The sequence below is a fragment of the Vombatus ursinus genome, unplaced genomic scaffold (genome assembly GCF_900497805.2).
Source record: "Vombatus ursinus unplaced genomic scaffold, bare-nosed wombat genome assembly UNPS02011613.1, whole genome shotgun sequence".
Taxonomy (NCBI): Eukaryota; Metazoa; Chordata; class Mammalia; order Diprotodontia; family Vombatidae; genus Vombatus; species Vombatus ursinus.
The window spans coordinates 3074111-3094334 of record NW_020951391.1 but is presented as its reverse complement, the minus strand read 5'-3'; the positions used below and the strand labels follow the sequence as shown (position 1 = coordinate 3094334).

The 20224-nt window shown below is 40.2% G+C and overlaps 1 protein-coding gene across 1 annotated transcript in view; it reads right to left on the bottom strand.

Moving 5' to 3' along the window:
- Positions 1-3143: 3143 nt before the first annotated feature.
- AKNAD1 (AKNA domain containing 1) overlaps positions 3144-20224 on the bottom strand; it is a 36015-nt gene continuing 18934 nt past the window's right edge. Inside the window, exons 10-17 of the mRNA XM_027856747.1 lie at positions 20203-20217; positions 15156-15265; positions 13695-13796; positions 13487-13597; positions 12038-12121; positions 7846-7930; positions 5708-5843; positions 3144-3275 (exon numbers count right to left, since the gene is read on the bottom strand). Coding sequence (XP_027712548.1) covers positions 3144-3275; positions 5708-5843; positions 7846-7930; positions 12038-12121; positions 13487-13597; positions 13695-13796; positions 15156-15265; positions 20203-20217 — 775 coding nt within the window. The remainder of the gene's footprint in view (positions 3276-5707; positions 5844-7845; positions 7931-12037; positions 12122-13486; positions 13598-13694; positions 13797-15155; positions 15266-20202; positions 20218-20224) is intronic.

The following is a 20224-nucleotide window of genomic DNA, read 5'->3' as shown; positions in this document are numbered from 1 at the left end:
CCATCGAATAAACAAACATACTTTAAGCATCCATGTGCTAGGCATAGTGCCAGGGGCACAGGGATACAAAGACAGAAAATAGACACTGGCCGCAAGTAGCTTACGCCCTGAAAGGGGACACAATATGGGTGTGTGTGCACATACATACTTACAAAGTAACCTTGGGGGTGTGGGGGGAAGGCAATGCAGCCTCCTGGGAGCCTTTTGGATCCTTGATTCTATCACTTAATTTATTACATATTCATGTGGTTTATTACATATTTCCATTTAGTTCAATATCATCTGTAAATTTAATAAGCATGTCTTCAAGTTGTTGATGAGAGTGTTAGACAAAACAGAACCAAGGACAGAACTCTGTGGTGGGGCATGCTCCTGATGAAACCACCTTCCAGGCTGACATTTATCCACTCAACATTTTGGGTGTATGTATGATGATTCCACCAACTATCAATCCATTATCCTCCAGCCGAGGATATATGTGTAATGGCTAGAGAACTGGCTTTGGAGCCCGAAAACCTGGGTTCAAATCCTCCTTCTGAAGGGGACATACTGGCTATGTGACCCCATTCCCATTCAATAAATTCTCATGGCTCCCTACTACCTCCAGGATCGAATTTAAGCTCCAGTTTAAACCCTCACTAAGATCTTTGGGACAGGGTGTATAAAATCCTCTGTTTGGCATTTAAAGTCCTTCCCACCTTTCCAGGCTTTTTATTCCCCTCCATGTACTCTTCCATCCAGCTATACTCCATCTCCAAGCTCCACGTTTTCTCTGGCTGTCCCGAATGCTTGGCATGCTCTCCTCATTTCTACCTCCTGGCCACCCTGGCTTCAGCTCAAACCCCACCTCTGGGGGAAACTTTTCCCAATAACCTGCCCTCCCCACCCCCACCCCCACCCTACAATAGTGCTTGAAAGGTCCCAAAAGACCAAGAAATTCCAAATTCAATCTTTAGTGTACTGGCTCCTTAATAGGAAATGTCCTTAACCACTCCCCAATTAGGGAAGGAAGAGTATCCTTATCACAGGATTGCACTGTACCTAAAGGACTAAAGCCATACTAGGGTGGAGGGAGTGGGTGAGAAAGGGAGATCTGGGCCATGCCAACCCTGCTAATGACACAAGGTTTTCAGGCACCACATGTCTAAGGGAGATGGAGAGTATTTTTTTCAGCATTCTCCCCCAAATGTCTTTTTGTTCTGGAGGAACCTAAAGAGCTCTGGAGTGCCTTTTGTTTCTGTATTATTCAAGGACACCTGTAAGTTCTTTGCATCTTATGCATTTTCTGAAGAGGATGAAATACTTTTTTCATATCTGATACCCATTTGTGCTTTGAATGCCTTTGTAAGGGATCCTGTTATCCACACATGGGGAAAACTAGACATGAGTTACATATACCCTTGCTTGACTCAGGCAATTTCCAAAAGCTTTACTCTCATGTGGGCACCTTGAACCAGACAGAGAAAATGAAGTTCTTGGGCGTCAGCCCCTAGATTCAGATTCGTGTCCATGTGAACTCAGAATCCTGGGAGGACCTGAAGCTAAAGGGTACACAAGGAAGGGTTCAGTGGGGATGAGAGAACAGTTAAGAGAAAATCACTATGATGTAAACACAAAAGACAAAAATAAAACTTAAAAAAAAAACAACATATAATCTAACTCCCTCATCTTACAAATGAGGAAACTGAGGAGAAACAAAGTGATATGTCTGAGGTGGCACAGATGGTTACATACTCCATTGGGTTGTTGTGAGGAAAGTGCCTTGGAAACATCCAAGTGCCATTTCAATATGAAGTATCATCATTTCCCACCTGGCTGCACTTCCAGATTTATCATGCCCTCCACTATCTCATCATCATCCAAGACCACGTCCGCTCTGAAACTCATGCCTCCTTAGTACTCCTGCCTCTGGGGCTCTTCCTCCCTGAGCAGTGGAGATCCCCTCCCTGACCCTTCTTTGTAGGAGGCTGCCCAGGGAACTCATCTCATTTCCCATCTAGCTGCACTCCTGAACTTTATCATGCCCCCACACTAGGCACCATTTCTCCTCTCCTCACCTCTTTTTAATCTCCTCTTATGCATTTTCTTCCTCCAATAGATTGTGAGCTCCTGAAGAATAGGGACTATCTTTTTATCATTCTTTATATCCCCAGTGCTTAGCACAGTGCCTGGCACATAGTAGGTGCTTAAATTTTATTGCCTGACAGCAGCAGGGCTGAGATGACAATCTAGAGACCCTGGTTCCCTCCCAGTCCACTACTCTTTACATTATACTCTGCTACCATATATGCAAAGTACTTCATAACGGTAAAGCTTGAAACAAGAATGGCTTTGCCTATTTTAGGGACTGCTAAGATCTTGGAGTCTTAGGCAAGTACACCAGAGATGAGATGCAAGGAGGGAATGATTAGAGGGGAAAAAGAAAGAAAATGAAGAAACGCATCTTTGTGATAAAAATACAGGGAAAAAAACACCACCACAATCTGAATCCTTTGAAATCTTCCTGCGATGCATCATGATGGTGTGAAGACCCTGGGTGAAGCTCAGCCTCTGGAAAGTTCTACCCAGCTCGGAAGGCTTCATTTCAGAGTGTCCATTTCAGAGGCTCCATCACCAGGTCTGGCCGCCAGATGAGATTTCTTTTCAGAAACAGTAACTCAGGAAGCATCTAAGGTGCAGAAGTTTGGAAATCTTTGAAGTACTGAAAGATCAGATTTGTAGAAGCTGACTATGTGCGACGCTGGAAATCTACTTAATCACCCGTACTCATCATTCAGAAGCAAAGGTATTTACAGTTTTAATGAATGTTTAACCATTTCCCAACATCATAACTGGATTTGTGCTTATTTCTCTCTCACGGAGAGGCATTTTTTCTAACTAGTATTGATTTTCAGCAAATACTTGTAAAGTGAGCTATTTTGGTTTTAAGGACGAAGGATTGACATCCCCACCCCCACCCCCATCATCCTCCCACACACACAAGCACACTGTCCTTTGCCTTAGCAGAGAGGCAGCTCTTTGCTAGAAGCCCAGTTTCCCTACTAAACTGGGGTACTTACTAACGGTGAGTAATACATCCTTTCAGGAAGACAAGGTTTACGTCACATCTTTTTTTTCCTGTTAATATATTGGCTGTGTTAAAGCTAGAACTTCTGGCAGCTTCTGTGACCCTGAGCTTTGGCCAGGTCCCTGGCAATTGCCTGTATCATTTGCTCAGTCGTTTCTTTTAAAGTGATGGCAGTCCTTAGGGCATAGTCCAAGGTGGAATTTAAAATCTGTATGAGGGGAAATCCATATGTTTTAGTTAGGTAAATATATATGTCTATAACAAATTCTTCCTCTTATGTTTCATCAACACCATTGTTTAAATACTTGGTTTTAACCAAGTGGTTGGTTGTTTTGGGGGAATTGATTCATTTCTTTATAGGCAATTTTTATGCCTGCAGTTTGGTTTCCAAGGAAACCAGCTAAAGATGGAATATATTGTTAAGTTAATAGCTAGAGGTTTAGGAAGAGACAGCAATGATGAGCATGCACCCAGGAGGTCTGGACAGCAGGGTCAGGCTGAGTTGATCCCTACTGAGGGGAAGAAATTTGAGAGGCATAGGGAGAGAGAAAGCAGGCCAAAGTTATACTTATCCAAACTGTAACTCAAGAGCCTGGTAGAGAATAGTACGGATGTGAGGAAACCTATCTGAATACGGGCTGGGGACCAGCATTGGTGATGAGAAAATTCCAAGTTCTGTTGGAATAACCAGAAGCAGTTAAAGAGCTAGCTAGTGTGAAGGCACCTAGTGATTTTATATGGAGAACCTGAAAGCCCCACATAGACATAGCACATGGCCAAGGAAAATGCCAACAACAGTACCTCCTCCTGGAAAATCCAGGTCAATAAACAGTTATCGAGTAGTGACTATAGGAAAAGTCCTCTGCTAGGCCCTGAGGATACAAAGATGGATCACAGAATTCATTACTGGAAGGAACCTCAGAGACTTCTACCGGACTCACTTTGTAGAAAAGGAAGCTGAGATTCTGAAAAGTTAAATGACATACCCAAAGTCAGACCAGGAGTAAATAGAGCCCTGCTCTTTTCAACTCCAATCCAGGACTCTTTCCAGTAACACATTCCACACAACACAGGCCCTGCTACCAGAGCTTGCAACCCAATGGGAGGAAGGGACAATTATAAAAATAACTATGATACAAAGGAGAGTGAACAAGAGGTAAAGGGAAGAACTAAACAAAGTGCTATGGAAATAAAGAAGGAAGGGAGGAAGGGAAGGAGGGACAGAGGAAGGAAGAAAAAAGAGGGAGGAAGGGAGGAAGGAAGTCTTTATTAAGTGCCAGGCCCCATGCTATAGTTAAAGGAGATTTCTTTCACCTAGAAGTGAAAGAGGGAGTGGAGATGAGTAAGATTAGGCTGTAAGCTCCTCAAGGGCCCCTGAATTTGTTTTGTGTTTTGTTTTGTTTGGTTTTGGTTTTTTTGCCTCTTTTTGTCTCCCAGCACAGTTCTTGGCACGTAATAGGCACCTAATAAATGATTATGGACTGACTAAAGGTTTTCTGGCAGAGATGACACCTGAGTTGGGTTTTGAAGAAAAGGAAAGTTTTCAGCAGGTGGAGATGTGATTAGGGAGAGGAGTCCATTCCAAGAGTGGAGGACAGTGTGAGCAAAGACACAAAAAGAGAGAAGACCCAAGAGAACAAGGGACAGAGAGTAGTCCAGCTTAGCTGGAACCAAAAATTCATGAAGGAGAATAGTATAAAATAGGTTGAATAGATGGGCTGAATAATATCAATATAATAATAATAATAGGTAGCATTTATATGGTGCTTTGAGGTTTGCAAAGTACTTTAAAATATGATCCCATTTTAAGTTTACAATGACCCTGAGAGGTAGGTGCTATCTTTATCCTATAGATGAAGAAACTGAGGCAGAGATAGGTTAACTTGCCCAGGGTCATACAGTTAGTATGTGATTAGGGCAAGAGTTTGAACTTAAGTCTTTCTCACTCCAAGTCTCACCCTCTATCCACTGTGCCACCTACTTGCCAAGAGTTAGGAGTTTTTATTAGTTTTGGTAGGCAATGGGGAGCCATTGAAGGCTTCTGAGTAGAGGATTGATATGACCTGAGTACTACAGACATATAGACAACCATGTGGTGTATTGGTTAGCTAGTACATAGAAGGAAGCAGGAAGACTTTAGGAAACTAGAAGGGTTTAGCTGATAAGAGCTGATGACTTAAACGATGGTGGTTAAAGGAGAAGTGACAAAGAATTGGCTGCTAGGTGGTGCAGTGGATAGAGCAGAGGCCCTGAAGTCAGGAGGACCTGAGTTCAATTCTGACCTCAGACCAAACTCTTGACACTTACTAGCTGTGTGACCCTGGGCAAGTCACTTAACCCCAATTGCCTAAAAAAAAAATTTTTTTTAAAATTTAAAAAAAAGAAGAACTGACTGCAAGTGATATTCTGCAGAGGTAGAAAGGCAGGTCAGGATGTGAAGGAATGTTGGCTTAGGGTTAACCCCAACAAACCTCTGCAATTTAACTTCCCTTTAAATTCATTGGTTTGCCAGCAACTCGAGGCAGTGGTACATTTTCTATTCCTTCACACACTGGGTTAGAAATCAAAAGTCTGATTGTCCCTGAACCTAAAGGACAAAACCAGTGAGTGAGGAGGACATGCGGGCATCAAAACCCTCACCTCAGAATCATTTCTGTGGATGTTTTGGATGCTGTACAGGGCTTTGCTTCCAGAAATGCTACAGGAGGGATGATGGGGAGAGTTTGCAATTTGATCGCAGATGCCTCGGCAGTATTTGGAAGACTTTGGATTCTGTCTGGAAAAGAAATGCACGAGACAGTCACGGTTGCACATCAGTTTGTCTCCAGAATCAACCCGGCGCCCTCACTGCATTTCGGCTTGGTGGTTGCTTCTTCCTCCTCTAGGTCAGGGCTGTGATTGAGTGGAGCTCCACTGGTTCCCCACACTAGGTCAATCACTCAGTTTCTCTTGCCCTTAGAATTCCATTGTGGCTGATCACAGCCCAGAACTTAAAAAAGACTCACTTGCAATGACTATAAAGCGTATTTCCTCCAGGACTGCTTGCCTCTTTCCCTTTGGAGCAGACAGAAGGGGAGGAAATCTGAAAAAATCTTTCTTTAATATTCACCTTGGTCCAACCCATCTTTCCATACACTGCTTATTCACAAAATCAAGAGAAAGAACCTGCCAACTATAGTTATCCCAGAGTGATGTGGTCTAGTTCCTGAGAGATGGGGGGGGGAGGGGTTTGTAGAGAGGAAGTGGCTGACACCAGCAATTAAACAGAAGCCTCTTCACCTATCTCTGTCTTAGTGGACTCCCCAGGACTCTGACACAATCCCAGTGGACCTACCCCTGCCCATGGTTGGGCTCTATATGTAACAAGTACAGGCAGCTGCTCACAGCTTGTGAATTGAGGCTACAAGGATCTACCTGTCCCTGAATTTCCCTCCCCACCCCACCCCCACCCCCTATCTCTGGCCTACCATGATGCCACCCTTAACTCCTCTCTGACCTGAAATTCTCATCATTTGAGTATGTCTTTCATTTAGACAACAGAAGGAGGAAAAAGTGTTATTGCCTAAGAGGCCCCTATTCAACAGCCAACATTTATAAACCACTTGAAGGTTTGTGAAGTGCTTTACATATGTTAACTTATTTGATCCTCATGACAACCTTGTGAAGTAGGTGCTATTATTATCCCCATTTTATAGAAGAGAAGACTAAGGTTGAGGACCTTGCTCAGAGTCACACAGCTCTTTCATTTCAAATTCAGGTGTTCCCGAAGTGGGTTCCGTCCACATCAAGCTACTTTTCCCCTTAGTTCATTAGCCTATATGAGTTTGATCACATTAGGTAATTGTCAGAAAGGCACTCCCTTAAAGGCACACACCAGCATTAAGGAAATAAGCTACAGTCTTTATTTATCTTCATATCTTTAGGTGAATTTTAATGTCTGCAGGAACATAGCGATATTAAGCCTTGGGTAGCAAAGTACAGACTGGAGAAGGAAATGGCAAACCGCTCCAGTATCTTTGCCCAAGAAAACTCCATGGACAGTATGGTCCATGGGGTCACAAAGAGACCCAACTGAATAACAACAACAACAGCAAAGTACAGACTGACGGAGGTCGGGCTCTAAAAAATGAGGTGTCCTCCAGTCAGTCAGTCAACAGATGTTGATTATGTGCATACTATGTGCCAGGCATTGTGCTAAATTCTGGGGATGCAAAGGAAGGCAAAAGACAGTCTTTGCTCTCAAGAAGCTCACAGCCTATCATAACAGATACCTTAAGCTGAAGCGTCTTCTTGTACCAAAGCTATAATCGTCCTGGATATGATCATGCAAAAAAAAAAAAAAAAACAATGTCCTTTGTGCTATTTTTTAATTTTTTGTGTGTGAGGCAATTGGGGTTAAGTGACTTGCCCAGAGTCACACAGCTAGTGAGTGTTAAGTGTCTGAGGACAGAGTTGAACTCAAGTCTTCCTGACTCAAAGACCAGTGTTCTATCTACTGCGTCCCCTAGCTGCCCCTATTTTCTAATTCTTTATACTTGTTGAGACAGTAAGGATTTCTGAGCTTGAAAAGGCTATTCATGTCCTCTTTAATGATAACCAAAGACATCTGAGTAGAGAAACTTCTAGTTTCCAAACTAATAAACTATTTTCTTCCTGTGTCTTAATTTCTTTGTTGCCATTGATATTCACGAGGATTTTTTTAACCAAACTCAAGGCTTTCATCCCCTGCTATAAAACCACAATCCCCAAAGATATTAGGAGTCTAAAATATCACTTACTTCTCAGCAAGGATCATTTCATCTTGACCTTGGAAGGATTTAGCAGTAATTCTCAGGGGTTGTTGTTTTTTCTGTTGTGAACATACTGAAATAATGACTGAGATTAGATTCAAAGTAGCAGTAATAACCCCAAAAAGAAGCTTTCCTTAAGGTTTAAGTTCTGAAAACAGATACTTACAAAAAGTTTCTCCCCAAGTAACAATGACCAGCTACATGGTTACCGAGATAAGTATATAAAATGGGAGTTGTGCAAACACAGAAGAAAACATAGAAAGATGTGGAAGGAAGGCCCGTCTTTGTGGAACATGTTGTTTTAGGTGCTAGGGATGTGAGGATAAAAGGAAATAGTTCCTGCCCTCAAGGGGTTTACATTCTAATGGGGGGGGGAAGTATACAATATGTATACAAATAAGTAAACACGAAATAATTTGAGGTGGGACAGAACACGAAGGGGATCAGAAAAGGCTTCCTTTAAGAGACAGCACCCACATTTAGCCATTGAAGGAAAGTAAGAATTTTAAGAGCCAGAAGCGAGGAAGGAGTCAGGGGGACAGGGGAGGAGACAGTCTCTGCAAGTGGATGGAAACAAGAAATGAAAAAAAAAAAAGAGTAGGGGGCAAGTAGGTGGTACAGCAAAGAGAGCACCGATCCTGGAGTCTGGAATATCTGAGTTCAAATCCAACCTCAGACACTTACTAGCTGTGTGACCCTAAGCAAGTCACTTAACCACAATTGCCTCCAAAAGAAAGAAACAAAAAATGAAGTGAAAATTCAGAAAACAGTAAGTGGGACAGTCTGCCTGAAACACAGAATTTTGTAAAGAAGAGTGATGTGAAAGAAGCCTAGAAGATAGAGTGCGGTAGATTCTGAAGGGTTCTGAAGGCCCAGCTGAGGAGTCTGAGTTTTACTATAGAAGTGATAGGGAGTCACTGAGATTTCTTAAGCAAAGAAGTGACATGGTCAGAATTGTGTTAACTTAGAAAGACTATTGTGTTAGCCATTTGGAGGACAGATTGGAGAGACGAGAGACTGGAAATAGGAAGACCAATTAGAAGACTATTGCAATAGTCCAGGTGAAATGCTAGAAGGATCTGAACAAGAGACATGAGGGAAGTCATGGAAAGGAAGAAAGATCATGGAATGATCAGGCGAATAGTTGAGAAGACCAAAGTCATCATCTATGTCTTCTTTGTCCCTACCTACCTTGACTCTTCTTTCCTTCTTCCCCCTCCCTTCTTTCTCTCTTCAGCCTCCTCCATTCCCTACTTATCACCACTCTTCCTTCTCAGAAGGATCCCATTTGACAAATAAGAGAAGTTTACTTCCAATACAGAGGCACCAGGCAGGAAAAGGAGAGGGAAAACTCATAGCAAGTCAAGCTACTCTTCAAGGTTCAACTAACAGCAATAATAAGATTAGCAGTCTGTTTACTCCATTATCTTGGCCAATAAGGAGCCCCCAAACAAGCATTTATTGAGCACTTACTATGTGCCAGGCATTGTGCTAAGCACTGGGGATACAAAGAAAGACAAAAACAAAGGTCTCAGCCTTCAAGGATATTGCATTCTAATGGAGATGACAACATGCAAATAATTTATATACATACAAGATATATTAAGTATAAATGGAAGATAATCTCAAAGGAAAGGGACTAGCAGTGGGAGGGACCAGGAAAGATCCTTGCAGAAGGTCAGATCTGAGCTGAAGACAGTGTATTACATTTCCCCCCTTTTCTACACTACCTCAATAAGTATGAGATCTTTACCCAATGACCAACACATTGACATGCTACTGGCAGAACTAGATGACATCAGTATTGATATTTCCATGATAAATGAAACCAGAAAATATGAGAAAGCTGGGGCTAAGTGGAAGGATGACTCACCAATCCTTTTAGGAGAGGCAAATAAAAAAGTTTGCAGAGTTGATTTTATTGTATACTCAAAAACAGTGAGAAGTATAATTTCATGGGAGACTTGATTAGAACATTTTTTTTCAGCCAAAGACAAGGTTTATTAGAACATCCGTCATATTGGGCAGGCTCTTAAGGGGTCTGAACATTAGTAAGCTATTGGCTAGATTATAAGAATCTGACCAGTGGCTAGATTTTAAGAATCTGACCAGTAGCTAGATTATAAGAATCTCAGCAGGGGCTTGATTTTAAAAATCAGAGCATCTTAATGGAGACAAGATGGACCTTATATACAGAAAGATACTTGCAATACTTGTGATGTGCATAAGCAAAAATAATACCATGAAGCTAATTACCACTTACATACCAATATATGTTGCATAGGATGAAAATATAAAGAAATTCTTCAAAAAGTTGATAAAATCTTCCAAACCAAGTCAATATATACTTTTTCTTTCAATATATACTTGGTGCTTGGTAATTTCAGTGTGATGATGAACATAAAGAAGAATGGTGAAAATTATGTTGGAAAATATGATAAGAAATGAAAGAAGCTAAAGGATTATAGACCTCAGGAACTTCACACCTTTATGTAATGAATAATTCAAGGAGTCAAAAGCTACTAAGATGTGGTGAGCAACATAAAAATGAAATTCATTTCAGGAAGTGAATTAACCACAGAATAAGTGAATTTGAGACTTGGAAGGGACCTTTGTGCTTACCTAACCCAACCCACCATGAAAAGGAATCTTGACTATGACATCCCTGACAAGTGGTCATCCATCCACTGCTTGAAGACCAGCAATAAGAGGAAACCTACCACACCCCAAGGTAACCAATTCTACTTTTGGACAGCTCTGGTTGTTAGGAATTACTCCTGACATCAAGTCTGTTTGCCGCTTTTCAATTTTCACTCCTTGCTCCCATTCTGCCCCTTGAGGGCATCAGAACAAGTCCAATCAATTCCTCCCCTTCCTCCCCTTCTCCCTCACCCCTCCACCTCTGCCCCACTTAATAATCCCAATTCCTTCAACTGATCCTCATGTAAAATAGACTCGAAGACCTTTCAATATCCTGATTGTCCTCTTCCAGACCCTTTCCAGTTTATCAGTGTCCTTTTTAAAACTATGGCACCCATAACTTAACACAAAGTGCCAGATGTTGTCTGACTAGGGCAGATTACGGAGGAACTATAACTTCCTTCTTGAAAGCTATGACACTCCTAATGCAGCTCAAGAACCTAATAGCTTTTCTCGGCAGCCACATCAAATGGCTGACTCATGGGAGTTTGCAGTTCGATAAAATCAAAGATCTTTTTCAAACAAAATGTTTTCCAAGTATGCCATTCTGTACTTGTGAATTTGATCTTCTGAACACAAGTGTAAGACTCTATATTTATCCCTATGAGAATTTCATCCCATTAAATTCATCCCAATGTTCTAGCCCAGAGTTCAGCAAACTATAGATCATGGACCAAATCTGCCCTGCCATCAGTTTTATTTTTATTGATATCTTCTGTTTTTCACATTATCATAGTATCCCTCTCCCTCCTAGAGAGCCATCCCTTGTAGCAAATAATACTTTTTAAAGATCAATAAAAATGGGAAGGGTGGGGGAATCAGCACAACTGATGAATTGAATGAGTCCTAAAACATGTGCAATGTATAACACCTATGGACCTCCCATATCCACAAAGGAGTGGATAGGGGGTTGTTCTCTTATAGCTCTTAATTCAAGATGTTATGTAAATTTTGTTACATTCAATTCTGATTTGTGTGTGTGTGTGTGTGTGTGTGTGTGGTTCTTTCCATTTACATTGTTGTAGTCTATGTATATATACACTATATATATATAATATATATATTTCTTGACTCTGCTTCCTTCAATCTGCATCAGTTCATGTAGCTCTTTCCATGCTTCTCTGTATTCATCACATGTATCATTTCTTAGAGCATAGTAATGTTCCATTGCATTCATGTACCACAATTTGTTTATCCATTGTCTAATCAATGGGCATCTACTTGGTTTCCAATTTTTTGCTATCACAAAAAGTGATATAAATAAAATAAATGTGGTATAAATAAAATAAATAAAAAGCTGCTATAAATATTTTAGTGTATATGGGGACTTTCTTCTGATCAGTAGTTTCCTTGGGATATAAGCCTAGTAATAAAGTTTCAGGTTCAAAGGGTATGGACGTTTTTAGTTTAGTTGCAGCTATGAGTGGGATGGCTTGCTTAACTGACCCTTACATTTAGTGGTGATGAATGGGTGACTCACCAGAGTCGCTTTTCTCAGACCCCTTTGAGCATTCATTTTCTGGCTGTTCAACAAGATTTTCATCCCATTTTTGATGTGTAGCTACTGAGCAAAAAGTCAAACACCTATTTCAGTCATGACAATTGGTAAGAGATGAAAATTCAATTTAAGTTCTTCCCCACCTAATGAACATACCCTAGAATAAGGGTTTTTAACATTTTTTATGTCATGCACCATATTCCTGCCCCCCCCACTTTGGCAATCTAGTAAAGCCTATGAACCCTTTCTCAAAATAATGTTGTAAAATGCCTAACATAAAATACATAGGATTGCAAAGGAAACCATTTATGTTGAAATTCAGTTATCCAAATATCATGGACCCCAGTTTGAGAGCCCCTAACCCAAATAAATTACTCACATGGTGGTGTTTCTGACCATGCAATTCTACCAAAAGCATCATATGAAATTAGAAATCAGTGAAATTTGGGATTGGAGTCAGCTGGCAAATTGATTGTGAAGGTGTGCCCCTTGTTTTGGTGGATATAGATGACAAGATTTCATGAGTTAAAACTTGGCAGTTACAATGGTCCAAGTCAAAAAGATACATTTTTTAGAAAACTGAAAATAATGCATTATCACATACTTTGCCCTTTGTATTAAAAAAAAAAGTCCTGTCACAATAGGCAGTAAGTCTGTTCCGACCCTTGATTCATCATGAATTCCACCTTTAGCTATACCATCAATTCAGGACATTCCTAAAGCCTCCAAAACTGTAGGGCATGATAGGAATGATACTTCCATATCTTTAGGACCTATAATTTCCACCAGCATGGATACTCCCTTCACCGACACAGATTGAGACTCCTTTATGACTTAGTAAATGGTCTTTAAGAGTTGCTATGGCCAAAACATTAATTATCTTGTTTTCAATTTGGTGATGAGATTTCCCCAACTTAGGTGAGCTGGTCCTCCACACTATCTGCATTCAGGTCTGAATTCAAACACCCTCCAATATGGTAAGACCTCCCAAAGTAGGGGCCCCATCGACAAGGCCTTAAAGAAGTCAGGTCACCTCTACCCCACAATGAGGCATCAGAGCAGGATTTTAGTGAAGGACTGATAATAAGGTAGCAGGGATCCCAATAATGATAAAATTCTGCCTTATGTCTGTACTGCACTTTTAATTTTTGAAAGCATTTTCACATTGGCCATTCCTTTAACTCTACCCCAAGATAAGCCCAGAAAGTACTTCCTGTCAGCCTAGGGTTTAGAGTCCATACCAGGCAGGAATAATAAGAAATCAATATCCTCAGACAGTGAAATGTTAGAGATTAGAAGGAGGCTAAAAGGGAAAAGGGGGGATTTCCAAGGAGAACCCATGGTGTAAAATGTATCCCACAGCACCTCATCTGTCTTGTCAGGCATATCAATATAAAAAAATGTAACTTTTCAGGCCATCAAAGTACTTACAAGCTGAAGTAAAACTTTCATTTCTGCTTAATGAACAGAACCGGATAAAGCCATCACATTCATTGACATTTAAAGGATTCTGACCTGTGCAGTTGTATTTATAATGGAATTCTGAAAACAGGAGATAAGGAAGAATCCTTTAGACCTGTTCACTTCTGTGCCCCCACACAAAAGCTTATTTTTTTTGGAAGTGCTGAATCCATCTTACCTTTTTTCTGTGATTTGTGGTGTTTATTCCTACAACTTAGACATTTACCAGTTTTTGAAGTATCAGAGGAGTCTAAGAATACACTATCTCCTGCATCTGTACCTATAGAAATAAAAAAATAAAGCTGTATCACACAGAGGCAGAGATCTGGAAAGGGCCTTCAAGGCATCTGGTCCAGACCTTTTATTTTATGAATAAGAAAACTAAGGCTCAGGTATACTACTCTCTCAAGGTCACTACAATAGCAAACCTCAGAGGCAGAATTTGAACTCAGGTCCTCTCTGACTCTAAAGTCAATGTTCTTTCCACTGTACCACACTGACCTGCTCAAGGAGATTTATTTTTCTGAATTATATTTATGCAAAAAAAATTCTGGGAAGAGATTTCCTAACAGTAAGAGTTAAGAATTCGACATCAGAGAAGAAAAACTTTACAACTGTATATTACTAAGGCAGACTGACTTATATGGTACAGAAAGGAGAAAACCAAAGACTATGCATTTGAATCATCTACTGAAAATGGAATAGAAGACTGAATATGCTGGGTGGCACAGTGGGCAGAGCACCGCTCCTGGAATCAGAAAGACTTGAGTTCAAATCTGACTTCAGACACTTCCTGGCTGTGTCACCCTTCGTAAGGCACCTAACCCTGTTTGCCTCAATTTCTTCATCTACAAAATGAGCTGGAGAAGGGAATGGCAAACCACTCTAGTATCCTAGCCAAAAAAATAAACTCAAATGGGGTCACGAAGAGTCAGACATTAAAAATTTCCCCCTAAAACATATTTACTAGATTGAAGTCAGTAGAACCAGGGTTATATACACACTGACTAGGTACAGTGTGTCCCAAATGTCTTAGTGTAGCTTAAACTGTATGAAGACTTTGGGGACACCCTGCATTTATAAAGAAATTAAATGAATGGAAGTGAAGAGAAGTGAGGGAAAAGGTGGGGAACAGAGGGAAGGGGAGTTAGAAAGAGAGGAAAGGCAAAGGCAGTTAGGTGGCTCAGTGTATCCCTTAGGGCTGTTGTGATGATAAAATAGGATGATATTTGTAAAACATTTGTAAACTTTAAAGCCCTACACCAATGCTATCTAGTATTAAGATGGAGGAACATGGGGGAGGATGGAGGAACTAGAAGGTGGTAGAGAACCAAAGCATTTTCACTGCTTATTTGTCATGTGTCAATTTGTTTGAATCTGCTTTGTCAAAGGCTAAGGGTTTGGGTTAGGATTCTACTTCGGTTTTTGTAAATCAAAAAAGGTTGTGGCTTATCATTTTTAAATACACATCTCTATGCCTCACCCTACTCCATAAGTGCTATTTTTAGGCCAAAGTAGCCAGCAAACTGAAATATACAACAGAGATATATGGAGATATATGGAGATATTTGAAGACATGAAACGATTCCACCATTTTGAGAAAAGCAAAAATCACTACGATGGGGGCATTTCTACTTACAATAAGTGGAATCAGACATATTAAGATTCATCGCTTTTTCTTGAATGATGACCGAAAACCTTCCGCATTTAGACTTTCTAGATTCATTTTTTTTCTCCTTTCTTGGGTTCCTAAAAAGGTAGATAAAAGCCCACAGGCTTTTAGTAAACTGTAATCATTATAGGGAAAGTATTGGGCAGATTGTAAACTGCCTGTTTTGCTTTCCACTTCATTGTGGAAAACTGGAGGAATGGAATTTTCCATATCTCTGCCCTGCCCATTCTACTCCCAGTTCAGTAAATCAATAAGAAATTGTACCCTATGCCATTTGACTTTCTAGAAAAATATTTGCCATACATTTAACCCTCTACAATGCTCCATAGAGGTAATAACATCACAACAAAAAAAGGAAGGAAGCAAGGAAGGAATGAAGGAAGGAAGGGGAGAAAGAAAGAAGACACTATAGACAAACCTAGAATTTTAAAATCTGGATTTTCATTTCATATACTTTAAAGCATTAAAGCTTGTATAAGCTGAAGAATTGGCACATGTACCAGGATGATACAGGCCCTCATGAATCATCTATTACTTATAATCCATAGACATTAGTAGGAAGAAAAAGAGACTGACAAAGAGGGTAGAATGTGTGTGTGTGTGTGTATGTGTGTGTGTGTGTGTTTAAAATTAGGATTTAGAATTGTCCAGTAATTACTTATGATTTCAAAAAGCCACCAGAGGGCACTAGACAGTAGAAGTCACATATGAAAGAATACCTGCCCTACCATTCTCAGCCTTCCCAGATGGGAGAATTAAGGCCTTGTTCTCACCCCAACTCTTCCCTGGGAATACTAATTACTTAGTCCAATATCTGACCCAATCTCAGAGATGTAGAGCTCCTGTATGCAATCCAAAGGGACTGTACACCCATTCTGTACTATCCCTGGCCTTTCTTAGGGACCTTCTGTGGTTCCCTGGTTGTTATTCAACTGGCCACTAGGGATGGGGTGTCAAATTCCAGACTCTTCCTTTCTCCTTTGTGAATTCTTGTTCAGCTTAAATTAACTTAGAATCATACCCCACCCCTTCAGTATCTAGCTCAAACACTGCCTTCTACATGAGGCCTTTTCTGATCCCTAACTGCAAATGGCCATCTTCCCTGACTACCTTGTGTTTAACAACCCTATACTCTTGATATTTATTCTGAACACATATATGTTCTTCTTATGGTAGTTGTCAGTCTTCCCCATTAGAACTTAAGATTCTTGAGGACAGGAATTGTTTCATTCTTTGTCATTTGAATCCTCAGTGTCTGCCACATAGAAAGCACTTAATAGATGTCTGTTAATTGATTAATTGATTGATTGGATTGGATTGCCCATAGAGGGAAGCACTGACTATGAAATCACAAAAAATGGATGGACTATGAGGCAAGAAACTTGGGGATAGACTATAGAACTAATGAAAGAAGGAGTTCAAGACATCCAGTTGTTCTGACATCTTGGGTCCCTTGCAACCTGGTTCTGACCTATTTTTTTTTATTTTAAATTTTATTAATGCCTTTTAGATAAATGTTTTCCTTCTTCCTTTCTCTCATTTCCTCTTTTCTTTTTCCTTTCTTTTTTATGCCAGAATCATTCCCCTTGAAAAAATGGACAATCAATAAAATAGAGGACTTCCAAGCATTCTTGAAGAAAAGACCAAAGCTGAATAAAAAATTTGACTTTCAAATACAAGACTCAAGAGAAGCATGGAAAGGTAAACAGGAAAGAGAAATAATAAGGGACTATTAAAGTTGAACTGTTTACATGGAAAGATGATGTTTGTAACTCATGAGACTTTTGTCAGTATTAGAGTAGTTGAAGGGAATATATATATATATGTGTGTGTATATATATATATATATATATATACATACAGAGAGAAAGAGAGAGCACACAGGGTGAGTTGAATATGATGGGATGATATCTAAAAAATAAAATTAAGGGGTGAAAGAGGATTGTACTGGGAGAAGGAGAAAGGGAAAGGTAGAATGGGGTAAATAATCTCACATAAAAAAGGCAAGAAATGGAGTCAGGAGGACCTAAGTTCAAATCCAGTTTCAGACACATAATACTTCCTAGCTGTGTGACTCTGGGCAAGTCACTTCACCCCAATTGCCTCACTTAAAAAAAAAGGCAAGAAAAAACTTTTACAGTGGAGGGGAAGAGGAGGGAGGTGAGAAGGAATGAGTGAATCTTACTCTCATTGGATTTGGCTTAAAGAGGGAATAACATACACACTCAATTGGCTTTGGAAATCTACCTTACCCTACAGAAAAATAGGGGAGAAGGGGATAACAGAAGGGGGATGATAGAAGGGAGGGCAAATTGGGGGAGGGGTAATCAGGAGCAAACACTTTTGAGGGAGAGGGTCAAAGGAGAGGACAGAATAAACGGTGGGGTGAAATAGGATGGAGGGAAATGTAGTTAGTCTTTCACAACATGATTATTATGGAAGTGTTTTGCATGACTACACATGTATAATCTGTATCAAATTGCTTGCCTTCTCAATGAGGGTAGGTGGGGAGGGAGGAAGAAAGAGAATTTGGAACTCAAAGTTTTAAAAATGAATGTTAAAAATTGTTTTTACGTGCAATTGGGAAATAAGATACACAGGCAATGGGGCATAGAAATTTATCCTGCCCTACAGGAAAATAGAAGGGGAAGGGATAAGAGAAGGGGAGGGTGATAGAAAGAAGGGCAGATTGGGGGAAGGGGTATTCAGAATGCACACCATATTAGAGTGTGGGGAGGGGAGAGATGAGGAGGAAATTTGGAACTCAAAATCTTATGGAAATGAATGTTGAAAATTAAAAATAAATAAATTAGTTAATAAAAAAAGAATCATTCCCCTCTCCCAAATACCCTACTCCCCAGCCATTGAACCCTCCTATATAATAAAGAAAAACATTTAAGCAAAACCAACAGACATAGTGGCCATGTCTGACAGCACAGATCACATTCAACATGTGTAGGTCTCCACCTCTCTTAGTCTCCTGGCTAGGATGATAATGGATAAAGGCGTGAGGTACTGAGGAAGCCTCAAATAGTTAAGGGGCTGAGGACAGAATTCCCTGGTCAGGCTGAGTAATAAAGGTAAGATGGAGCTGAGATAGATCATCATTTGCTATACTCTTTTGGTAATTCTCTCCCTTTAGGAAGAACTACCCTCCAATACCAGACCCTTTCCCTGCCCTCAGAAAATTCTTTCCTCCTGAGTCACTTGTTTTCATGCTCTTCATTTGCTGTCTCCACCTCCTTCCTTTTGGGCATTTGAGCATATTCTTCTTAAAGGAGAAAAGGGTGGGAAACACTGAACTGAGCCCAGTCCAACAGAGGACCTCTCTCTCCATCCTCTGAAACAAGGCGTGGCTAACAATCCAATTCTTTCATTTTAACATCAAACATAATCTTCTTACTTGGGAAAATGAGCTTTTTCAATATCAACAGATAGTCTTTAATATCTACTATAACTTCAAGAATTGTGTTCTCTGACTCCCTAAGTCATAATCAGAAATAATGGAGGATAACAGAGTTTAGTTTATAGCCTGAAATTAACTTGCAAACATCTTGAAAACAACATCATCAGCATAATTTCACATTAGATCAGATCTGCACAATTTGGCAGTAGGTAGGGGCCAAAATTAAAATAGGCTAAACTTCTTTGGCCACAGATAAGTTAGACTAGAGACAGACTGATCATGGATGGTTGCCACGGATCCTGTGACAAAGAGGAGAGAGTAGGTAGTGGCAACAATACATTTTTCTCAGATGGCCTGAAATCCTTTGGCGGGCCATAAGCAGCCCGTGGGCCGTGTGTTGTACAGGCCTGCACGACCATATCAGACAAATCTAATCTTTTATGACTGACTAAGGCCTTGTAAGTTGAGTGACTACATCTATGAAACTATAATCTATTTTGATTTTATTAAGGAATTCCCCCTCCAGATATATTCACTAGTTAATGGAGAAAATAGTATCAGTTTCACAGCAATGATAAATTACGGTTTAACTTGTAGCATAAGAAATTGGGGTCTGACATGGAAAGTTCCTGGTGGATTAGGACTTTGTAGTTCTTATACAAATTTTTTGGAATGGGTTACTAAAGCAAACTATAAAAAAATAGTAGACTTGGAGCCGAGCAATCAATCAACCAAGTATTTACTAAGGATTTATTGTGTGCCAACCCCAGTGCTTGGTATTGGGGATACAAATACAAAGAATGAAACAGTGCCTACATGCAAGGGGCCCACATTTGAAGGGGGGAAATGACAAGTACACATGCATAAGTAAATATGTAGAGCACAAACACAAAGTGAACAAATACAAATATTTAGAAAGCAATGTAATATAAGATATTCTGAGAGGAAGGGCACTTGCATCTGGGGGGTCGAGAAAGGTCCCATGCAGAAGAATGTGCTGAAGCTGTCTCCTGAAGGGAGGAGCTCCATGAGGCAGAGGAAAGAAAGAAGTGCTTTGAAACAGGAGATAGTATTATATAGGAACAGAGAGAAAGCATCGGTTTCCTCATTTGCAAAAGAAGGACAATAACACTTGTAATAACTACCCCATAGGGTTGTTGTGAGGAAAGCCTAAAATACTGTAGTTATGGCAACTGTTATCATGATTACTTCTGGTCTTGATAAATAGATACACTCATTAGAGTCCCATCTTGCTAGGATGGCTGAAATAGGGTTCTGTCTGAATGCAGGAGGGTACCTTCAAGGCCACTCCTTCCCCAAAATGTTATGATACAAAATATTCATTCAAAACTTGTGTTTCTGAAAAGTTGGATTTAATCATTCAAAGTTACCAATCCTGGTGGTTGTTGAATCTGATTTTTAGCTTTTAATGTCCATCCCCTGTCAAGAAAGACAGAGACAGAGGCAGAGAGAGAGAGAGACAGACAGAGAGGGACAGAGAGAGACAGAAAGGGACAAAGAGAGAGAGACAGAGAAAGAGAGACAAAGAGAGAGAGACAGAGACAGAGAGGCAGAGAGAGTTAGTTCAGTTTAAGGATTAGAACTAACCTGAGATCTCTGTCCCTATCTG